The following is a 10,607-nucleotide window of genomic DNA, read 5'->3' as shown; positions in this document are numbered from 1 at the left end:
GGTTTAACTCACCTTTACTCCAACGCGATAAATAAAATAATAACACACAAACTGTCGTGATAATAATATTTTGTATTACGAATTTGTAAAGCATATATATATTTTTTTAATTGGATTTAAAGAAAAATCGTCCGTTACAGTTTGGGTTCTCGTTTGAGTCTTAAACCCTGGATTTGATAATCATCCTAAGTGACTATTTATTTTGTCATGGATGGCCAAGTCCCCATTCCTCCCATCAAACTTGCAGGTCCATTTATCCGTCTTTCTCTCGCAATTATACTTAAATGTATTGGCCAGCGCATTGGGCTTAAGTTGACACTTGTTTTTCAGACCCGGACTCGGCAAGAAATCATTTTTACCCGATCTGTTATCAAATATCAAGTACACTGTGCCAAGATATGGATCGATCGGCTGATTGGGATTGCTTTGCCTGAAACGTCTGACCTGAGCACAAACGCCCATGGCAATCATTTCCCTTTCCCTCTGTGCCGCTGGTGTATCCGGCTTAGGGGCAATACTCCTATCGTTAAAGTATGCCACGTGTTTCTGAACAAAAGAGTCCTGCGGGCAGCCGTTTGTCGGTGTATAGTCTGTTATCCTTCTTGTGTTTCCTTGGAAGTTATCTCGCTTACAGTCGTATTTAATAGTTAGTTGTGCACCTGTCGGCGGCTTCGAATTCATATAACTATATGTTTGTGGTGTAAGTTTGAAGTCGCAAGTGCGCTCCAAATCACACGCCATCTTCGGCGGATACCGTGCATTCTCGTCCAGCTTCCTGCCGTTATGGTATAAAGTACCCTTTTTAACCACGATATGAAACCCTGAATCACACTCAAGTCGGCACTGTCTTGGAGGAGCTGTTAAGTCAACCTCTGCTGTTTTTTCCTTTGCAGATGACTGTACAAAGAATAAGAAAATATATGTTATAGCTATACCTTTCTTTTTTCAAAAAAAAAAAACAGTGACCCGATTCCAACTTACAGAATTGATCAGTAATATCACTAGGATCGAGCCCAACACTGTTGAAGTAACTGCCTTCATCGTAGCGACGAACAATGAACACTGATCTATTTTTGCTCAGAACAAGGCCTTTTATATTCATCCTCGAGGTATGGAACTCAGCGGCGAATTTGTTATCAAGCTATATAATTGGCACTTAAAGTCGGGTTTCTTTGAGTTCTTTTATTTTCACCTTTTGTGATCATCATAGACTTTGGCGTGATTGAATGAGCATTAAAACGTCTGGTGAAATTTGGCCTGAGTAAGTATTTTGCTGTTAATTACTTCCTTTTATTACACAAAATGCCTTTGTCAGCATATTAAAGCTTAAAATAATACAGATCTGACAATATATGAGTCCCTTATCAATATTCCGACGAAATATATGTATGCATATATAAGCATGCTTAAATAATTGTTTTTCTTTTTCAATTTGAAGAATGGGAAAACCCAAGAAACTTGGCGTGGTAAAACGGTATTGATAATAAATGTCAAGTGCCAAAAGCCAAGCTGAAGAAAATTATGACATTTATGAAACAACGTTTGTTATTCAAACAAAATTACTAATTACTGATTCTCAACTCTATAAACGAAACATATAGATATTTGTAATAGATTTATAAATTCCTTTTTAAAATTTGTGCCCAAGCTAAGTTTTCTTTACGTATTTTTCTAAAGAATGTCTCTCTTTAATACGTATATATTTTTAAAATGTAGCATTTAAAAGTGCTATCATAAAGCCGATTTTAAAATTACTAAGCTTCTTGATTCTTTAAAAGGAATATTTGAAACTACAGCACTAAGATTAGCTAGGGTGTTATTGGTGTATTAAAATGGATTAACACAGTTTTATTCCAACGCGGTAAATGAAATAATAACACAAAAAGTGCCGTGATAATAATTTTTATTACAAATTTGAAAAAGTATATATACATTAAAAATTGGGTTTGGAAGAAAAATAGGCCGTTACAGCTCCTAGAATCTAGCCTAGGATTCTAAGTGGCCACTTTTTTTGTCATGGATGGCAAAGTCATGAAAATTGCGTTGAAATGTGCAAGTCCATTTATTCATGTTCCTCTTGCAATTATACTTGAATGTTCTGGCCACAGCATTGTGATTAAGTTGACACTTGCTATTTTCTAGCAAGAAATCTTGTTTACCTGTTCCGTTATCCCATATCAAGTACACTGTGTAAGTATTTGGATCGCTCGACGGATCGGGATTGGTTAGCCTGAAACGTCTGGCCTGAGCAGAGACGCCCATGGCAATCATTTCCCTTTCCCTTTGTGCTGTTGGTGTATCCCATCTAGGGGCAATACTTTCTATATCGGTAAAGTATGCAACGTGTTTCTGAACAAAAGAGTCTTGTGGGCAGCCGTGTGTCTGTGTGTAGTCTGTTATCCTTCTTGTATTTCCTTGGACACTATCTTTCTTAAGCGTATATAGTTCGTTATTTACATCGTTTAATACTTGTTTGAATTGTTTGTCATATAACTATAAGCGTTAGCTGTAAATTCGAATACGCAAGTGGGCTCCAAATCACACGCCATCTTCACCGGATACCGTGCATTATATTCAATTATTTTACCGTCATTGTACAATATACCCTTTTTAACCACGATATGTTTCCCTTGATCACAATTCAGTGTGACCTTTATTGGAGGAGATCGTAACTCAACATGTTTATCATGTGCAAATGTCTGAACAAAGAAAAAATAATGTTATAATTATAAGTTTCTTTTTACAAGTCAATGACGTAATTCCAACTTACAAAATTGATCAATAATATCACTAGGATCGAGCCCAACACTGTTGAAGTAATTACCTTCATCTTAGCGACGAACAAAGAACACTGATCTATGTTTGCTCAGAACAAGCCTATTATATTCTTCTTTGAGGTTTAAAACGCGACGAATTTGTTATCAAGCTATAGAATTGCCTTTGGGTGATTATGACCTTTGTGATCATGACAGACTTTGGCGTGATTAAATGACCATAAAAACTTCTGCTGTTAATTACTCTCTTGTATTAAGAAATTGTTTTGTCAGTGTATATTAATACAAAAAATTTCGGTACTGACAATATATCCCTTATCAATATTCCGACTAAGTATAAGCATGCTGAAATAATTGTTATACCCATTACTCCTAGAGTAAAGGGTATTCATGATCAGGATCAATAGCCGAGTCGATCTGGCCATGTCCGTCTGTCTGTCCGTCCGTATAAACGTCGACATCTCAGAATGTTGTGATTATGCATGCAGATTCCAGAGTCAAAGATATATTGAAATAATTTCTTTTTTTGTTGGTCTTGTAAATTTCTATTAGTTTTCCCAAAAACACTTTTCTACGCCCACTTTAATGCCCAAAACCAGAAAAAATATCACTCGCACACTTTTGAAGCAATTTTAAGTTTTTTTATTCATTTTATTTTTTTATGTTTACCAATATTCTGAATATCAGGTATCTGATAGTCGGGGATGCCGACTTGAAATTTTTTTTTTAATTTGTAGCATTTTCCCACCATTTTTATTTCTGTTGGTATTGATAATAAGTGTCAAAAGCCAATTCAACTTAATTCAACAACTCAATTTTTGTTATTCAAAACTAAATTACTAATCTTTTTAATGCATATTATACGAAACAATTTTAGCTCGCGCTCACCGTTTACAATAAATCGAATGATTTTAAATGATTGAAAGAATTTTTACCTGAAATACGTTTTGATCTGAGCTTGTGGTAGTGCGAACAATTCCGCTTTCCTAGTCCATTGGTTTTGATCAGAACCAAAAAAAAGTCCATATTTGAATGTCATCATTCGATTTTATTGAATTTGCATAAAACTGGCGCAGATCTTGCGACTCTGCACCCTTTGCAATGCGTAAGCATCGTTCGATTTACATACAAAGGGAGTAAACATATGAATTAAACGTTATAATAGGCAATAATCATAAGTTCTAGCAATAATTGTTTGTGTGTGTTTAGCATTCGTATTACTGCTGGCTCTTGTGTAGTTAATTAATTAAGTACCACAGCGTAAAATGGGCTCAACAAAAGATATGGGTGGCATACTTTTCTATCTCAACCCTTCATATTTTTATCCCATTTTTTGTTTTTTGGTTTAATTTGTGTCTTTGTTTCAAGTGCATGGGCGCCACTAAAAGGCCTAGGGGGATTTTGTAGGGGTGTAGAGGGACCAATTAGGGTGAGATAATTATATATCCATACACATTTCACATACATTTACAATTATAATCGATTGGGGAGAGCAGGCGAAGATGCATTCGCCTTTCACTTTTCAACACACATTTTTAACATCATTATGCTACAGTTGCCGGTTTTGTGGACTAAGTTGCGCTAGTTAACATAGAAACTACAGAAAACACTAACCCACAACTAGGATTGCTCGCGAAATCGCTAGGAGTCTTAAAAAAAGTAGGGTTTGTAAACGGTGCTGCATATACTTTACAATATCTAAGCTCTTCTAATACATTAAAGCACCCAGCACCGTTTACAATTTACAATTGGCTTAAGGTAAAATTGTGCAATACATATTGATTTTAAAAGAAAATTTGAACTTTTTAAAAAGCTAATACAGTTTCGGACTGGCCAGACATCCAAAAAAGATTTATGACTTGAAATGTGGTAAACGGTTATACAAATTTAAAGTTTGTACGTTATTACTTATATTTTGAAGAAATTGATTGACTAATACATTTAAGGGAATACTTTCAAGCCCATAGTGATTTCGAGAACTCTCCAAAGTAAGTTCGCGTTGATTTTTCGTGTGCTGGGTCTGGGGAATAGAGGGTGTTGGGAACGGGTAGGATTCGAGCCTCCTAGCCACCCACAACGTATTTACAAGACGGCCACTGGAAAGCCTCCAGGTACACCTAGTAAAAGAATAGCAGCCGTTCCTGGGCAGAGGCGGAAAGCAGGCGCCACGATCGCTTGATGCTGACATACTGTATTAAAGCACGTATGCTGATCAGGAAGCCAAAGGCGCAGATCAGCCACCAGAGCCAGGAGTTTTCGTGCGAGGCCAAGTCCGTCGAGTGCTTCACGATCAGCGTCCATTTGGCCAGCGACAATCCGAATCCCGACAATGCTCCATATCGGGCGGCAATTGTGTGACAGAAACAGGTGAGCATCAGGAATCCGATCCAGTTGAACAAAAACGCCACAATGAAGGCCGTGATGAACATGATGTCCGTGCCGAGCAAGTTGTCGGTGGTGGACAGGCTATTTTCCGGATCGCTGGCATCGATGGCGATGAACGTGAGTGCCGGCTGGGCGGATCGCACAGCAGCGGCTCCATCGCGCAGCGGATTTGGCGGCAGTAGCGGATTCGGCGGCGGTGGAAGCTGCTGCGAGGAGGGCAAAGTCAAAAAGGCGGGCGGCAGCTCTCCGTTCAGCGACTTCTCCATTTGAACCTCCTCGTACGTGGGCAACTTCCCGTGTATCTCTGGCGGCAGTTGTGCATTCATAAGGTCCGCCTGGCCCGGCAGCTGCACCTGCATCTGCATCGGGATCTGACTGGGATCGGGTGTGGCCAGGGCCAGCGGTGGCATCTGAGCCGGCAGTGCCACCTGCTGGCCATGGCCCACGTTCGCCTCGTACGGTGGCGGAGCACTGAAGTCCGCCTTGGGCGGACCCAACTGATCGTCCCCGGGAGACGGCTGGTTGTTGTGCGGCATGACTGGAAATTACAAACGAAAAAAGGGGAAATTAATTCAGTGTTAAAGGGGATACAAAATATATGATTGATGACAGTTCAAGGCGAAGTCCTAAAAAAGAAGAGTCTTAAGAAATTCTGTGCCTTATTAAATTAAAAATTTCCTTATATTCTTATAGCTTTTCATATATACTTTTCACACAGAAGTCCAGATCAACTGTATAATATTTTCATGCAGCTTTAAGTAAACAAATTGAACAAAACAAGCAGAAAACCAAGGCCATGGTGAATTTTGTGTGGAAAATTCGAAATTTGTCTTATATAAATTGAAAGTAAAGCAGGTGATTTAGTTTAGTTCTCGCTTTTATTAACGATTTTAGTCCACGCGTTTTTTAATAAAATTAGGTGTATAATAAATAAATGGGCGGCTAGCTGCCAAAATTGCATTGAATTATATCTAGATTTATTTTTATCTCTCTCTGAGCAATCAGTTTTCGTTCGTTAATACTTGATCTAAATGTTTTATAGGCACGTCAGTAGGCACTTAGAACTACAGCATTCGCCATCCGAATCAGATGGTAAAAAGAATAGTTTCGTTTAGCAGTTAAAATAAACAGTTGGACATGTTAGACATTTAAAAACAAATGAGCAGCCAGGCTAATTAGTTAGCGCAAAAGTTCGTTGCAATGCCTGGGGCGATTGGAGGCTGTCGCTTGAAGGTGAGCCTCCTCCAGCGATAGGATGCGGCAGGGGCCAAAGGGACGTCTCACTGGGCGCAAGGGTCGCAATCCATCCACCTCGTCCATGCCCTCGTTCTGACAACCACCGTCGGTCGTTGTGGTTGTGGTGCTGTCGTGCAGCTTTTGTTTTTGCAGCTTCTCGTGTCGCAGGTACAAAACCACACAGCACATGGCCATAAACAGAAGGGCCAGCGTTGCTCCGCTAACAATGCTGGCCTTCTCTAGCATCACGCGGTTCCTGGTTGGCAGGTACGAGCCATCAATCTCCTTGTACTCGCACCTCGGTCCCATGAATCCCAAGGCACATTCGCAGTTGTATAGCATTTCATTGTGGATCTTCACCGTAAAGCAGGTGGCATCGTTCAGGCAATACCAGGCGGCATAGGTGGGTGGACAGGCGAAGATCGGGAAGGTGACATTTGGCCTCGGCGTTGTGGATATCTCCACATTATCCGGCGGCAGGATCGGTGCAGCTGTGGGCCGCGGCTTGGCGATGGCCCGCGAGGAACAGGCGGCGGTGAGCGGTAGATAAGCGCCGATTAAAGCGGTGGCAAGCAGCAACAGATCCTGGACTCGCATCTTGATCTTAACTCATGGCAGCTTACTTGGGAATGTGGGCAATGCAGTGTGAGGTGTTTTGTAATGTGGAATTCTTGGCTTTGGCTGGCAGGCGGCTGCAAAACAAAAACGAAGTGCGATTAAAAACAAATCAAAAATGTAAGCTCGTGTTCGGGTCTGTGTGGGTTAATTGCCTGCCTAGCACCGCCAGCCGCCTCCTTCTCACAATTACAACCTATGCTCCTCGACCTAAGTGAGAACGAGAAACAGAAAATCGAATTTCATAAATTTGTAACAACAAAATGACATCGTTTATTTACCTGGCCGGAATCGCGAGCGGAACCCAAGCGGCTGTGGCACTTGCACAGCCTGCATTCATTATCAAGTAGTTTTTCTGTTTACACTCTCACTTAACACTATCGTACACTTCGGGCACTTCAATATATAAAAACTGTATAATATGTACTTGAACGTACAAAAAATTGGCTTAGGATTTCGCCACGCCTTTATAACAGAATTTTTAAATGTATTTGTATGTAGGTAATCTTAATATGATCTTTTCCGGAGAAAGAATGATCTTGCTTTCTTGTTACTGGACTACATCGTTTCATCAGAATGAAACTGATGCCGTTGCGTTTATACACAAAATAATAGGAATGATATTCAGCTCTGTTTATATCAACAGAAATGATGTTGAGTAATTCTGCTGAAACAAATACATAATTTTTAGGCATCAAGCGACCATTTGAGTGGGCGTATAACAACATAAACAAATTAGCATTCGCCTTAGCTGTGATTTAGCTATTCACTTTGAGAAGTCCATAATAACAGTATCGTTTTTAGAAACATTTTATTTTACGTAAATTAGGGCACCAACTGAACTAACAAATCAAATTAATTTGATTAAAATGTTAGTCATGATAACTAAATTATATCAATTTCATTTTTCAAACATGCAATAAATTACATTATTAATCAAAACTAGAGTTATATTTGTCTAAAGTTAACATCTAAGTAAAGAAAAAAGGCATTTTCTACGATGATCGATATAAAGTTGCAAATATAATAAAGATGCAATACGTTTAAAAAAGTTTGGCTTTTGTCACCTTTTTGTACTTTGCACAGTAAAATTAAAGGTATGAATTGGTATGCTTAGTGTTGATCTTATAATTTTACTTTGTGGTTCACGTATTAGATACAATTATTAACCTTAAGCTTTTATTTTCTAGGACTCTCGTCACTAGCCGGGATCCTAAAACACAGTGGAGAGTCCGTGGACTGAACCGTGTCCACTTGGGCTGTAAAGCTTTTCTGAAGCCACAGACCCATAAATCTTTCTCTTTTCCACCCATCGCATGTGTAGCACGCACCTACGTCTAAAAATAACAACAACAATGCTTACGAGTGAAAGTTGACAGCTGAAATGGCAGAAGAAGAGCGCGAGTGCGAGTGAGGCAGTGCGAAAGTCGCAACATACGAATGCAAATAATATGACCTTTCGGTCAATTAAATAAAAACTGAGCCATACAAGCAACACAAAAATAGTTCAAGCCTATAAAGAAACTGCGTGAGTGGGCTTAGGTTGGCCCTAATTTCTGCGAGTGCATGTCTGGGTTTTTATAGTTTTTTTTATATCTATTAGTGTGTGGGTGAGCCGGACGTAAGCTTGAATAATGAGCTAATAGACGCCAACGAGCTAAATGAGCACCTGGGGGCTTATCAAAAATTGACCTCAAACAGAATACACAGAAATAAATATTGATATGATACGTTAATCAATTGGATTGTTGTGAATAAAACATACAAGATAGTTATGTTTCGTATGTACATAATAATTCATTAAAATATATAAATTTTAAAATGCTCCATTAAAAATAGTCAGTTGCATCTGTAAATTTCAATATGATATTGCCAATTTTCTTCCGTGCCCAAAAATATATCTAAAAATTCAACACAGAAACCTAACAGTATTGATAAGGTGACGAATACCATCCACAGGTGCGGAAAGCAAGTGGATGCTAGGCAGTAATTACAGTTACCTGCGGATGAGTCAGATGTGCGGGCATTTGAAAAATTGCAAAATTGCACGAAACCGAGAGATTGTATGGTTGTACAGTCGAACTTCTCTGGGTTTTGCCAATTCATTTGGTAATGCCATTTTAAATTAGACTGTAGTACATTATAAAGATTTGGGGCAATTCACAATACCCAATGTAAAGTGTATGAGTTCGCAGTCTTATTTCTTAACAATTCACTAACATTCGTGCTCAAGGACACTTATCGTTTACATGCTTTAATACTTTTAATTAATTTCAATGAAATAAAAATACATACAAAATGTTAATTTAAGTAGTCTGGAAAATACGTCTGTTATTGAACTTCAAAGAATAATTATAAAAGTTTAAACGCAAGTAATTCGATAAAGGATACTATAGGATAGGACTTATCTAACAGATATGAGCATTTTTGTAAATTTTTCTGCATTTTTCAGTAATAATTTAATTAGCAAAATAATTTTTGTATCTAAGATTAAACACCAAAATTATCAAACTACTTTCATTGGGTATCTATGGAATACCCTTTAATAAAAGTTTGTTGGTCTTAACCAAGTTTTACTGTAAATACGTGCATGTAAAAATAAGACTGGAGAAGAAGTTATAGCAGTTGAGAGAGAGAAAGCAACAGGGCCGTGGCAAAAGGCGTTCAAAATTAGCGAATTGCCGTGGAAAAGTAACAACGCAGTTTGGGCCAGGTTTTGGATTTCAGCCGGAGTTTGTTCGGTGATAAGAAATTTGAGCGCGTGGACAGCTGCCAAGCAGCAGGTGTGCGCGAGGGAGAGGGCGATAGAGGCATCACTGGAATAAAGCATGAAGTAAACCAGTTAAACGGGACCGGGAGCACAAAAGAGAGCATGAAGATGTAAGCGGAAGAAGCTGAAGAAGATGCAGATGGAGCTGTCTGAATGGAAGGTCTCTCAAGGGGCAATTTCCTGGATTGAATGAAAAACACACAGACACCGACAGCTGCATTGGTATTGCAGTGGAATAGAGAAAGAATACGAGTAGTGGCGAAGAGGGGCGGTGGGCGACTGCGAGAACGAGTTTCCAAGCAAACGGCGCTTGTTGTTATTGTACAAGGGCAAATGAATTAATTTACTCGTGTAAATATGAATTAAATAAACAAGTACACCGACACACAGGCAGACTTATCAGAGTGTGCACTGTTTGTAGCATTTAGCACCTGAGTGGCGAAATCTAGCAGAATTAAGATTATTACTGTGCTAAACAAAACATAAACACATGTACACACACACAAACACACAACTGGGGCCAAAGAAAAAGGAGGGTAGAGAGAGCCTTAAATTTCCAGGAGCGCTCCTGGAACGGTTATTTATATTTCTTTCTTCGCCCTTACATTTCACATCTATTTGTGTACCCGATTTTAATTCGATTTGCTTCTAGTCCGCCTTTTCTGTGCCATGTTCTATTTATTCACCTTGTTTTCTTCTATGCGTTGGTCGATTGCGATTGCGTTCGCTTTTCTCTTTTGCGCAGCGCTCTCTCACGTTTCCGTTTTATTGATTTTGTTCGAAATTCTGTTGATTTGTTGTTGCCAAACACGCACGCAGTTAATACT

At 39.0% G+C, this 10,607-nt stretch overlaps 3 protein-coding genes and 1 pseudogene across 3 annotated transcripts; all 4 read right to left on the bottom strand.

Annotated features, from left to right (window-relative positions):
- Positions 1-147: 147 nt before the first annotated feature.
- LOC122617778 lies at positions 148-1,043 on the bottom strand. Its single transcript, XM_043793765.1, has 2 exons — positions 982-1,043; positions 148-897 (listed from the first exon to the last, which is right to left on the bottom strand). Exons 1-2 carry the CDS (start codon positions 1,039-1,041, stop codon positions 181-183), a joined length of 777 nt encoding a protein of 258 aa, XP_043649700.1. The 5' UTR covers positions 1,042-1,043; the 3' UTR covers positions 148-180.
- Positions 1,044-1,986: 943 nt separating this feature from the next.
- Positions 1,987-2,830, bottom strand: LOC122616745 (annotated as a pseudogene).
- Positions 2,831-3,801: 971 nt separating this feature from the next.
- Positions 3,802-10,605, bottom strand: LOC122616764 (NEDD4 family-interacting protein 1-like). The gene is made up of 2 exons (XM_043792319.1): positions 10,467-10,605; positions 3,802-5,697 (listed from the first exon to the last, which is right to left on the bottom strand). Exon 2 carries the CDS (start codon positions 5,693-5,695, stop codon positions 4,892-4,894), a length of 804 nt encoding a protein of 267 aa, XP_043648254.1. The 5' UTR covers positions 5,696-5,697; positions 10,467-10,605; the 3' UTR covers positions 3,802-4,891.
- Positions 6,019-10,605, bottom strand: LOC122616765 (protein spitz). Its single transcript, XM_043792321.1, has 2 exons — positions 10,467-10,605; positions 6,019-7,087 (listed from the first exon to the last, which is right to left on the bottom strand). Exon 2 carries the CDS (start codon positions 6,990-6,992, stop codon positions 6,339-6,341), a length of 654 nt encoding a protein of 217 aa, XP_043648256.1. The 5' UTR covers positions 6,993-7,087; positions 10,467-10,605; the 3' UTR covers positions 6,019-6,338.
- Positions 10,606-10,607: the final 2 nt, after the last annotated feature.

This window comes from Drosophila teissieri, chromosome 3L (genome assembly GCF_016746235.2).
Source record: "Drosophila teissieri strain GT53w chromosome 3L, Prin_Dtei_1.1, whole genome shotgun sequence".
Lineage (NCBI taxonomy): Eukaryota > Metazoa > Arthropoda > Insecta > Diptera > Drosophilidae > Drosophila > Drosophila teissieri.
The sequence above is the reverse complement of the archived record's forward strand: the minus strand, read 5'-3'. Positions and strand labels throughout refer to the sequence as shown.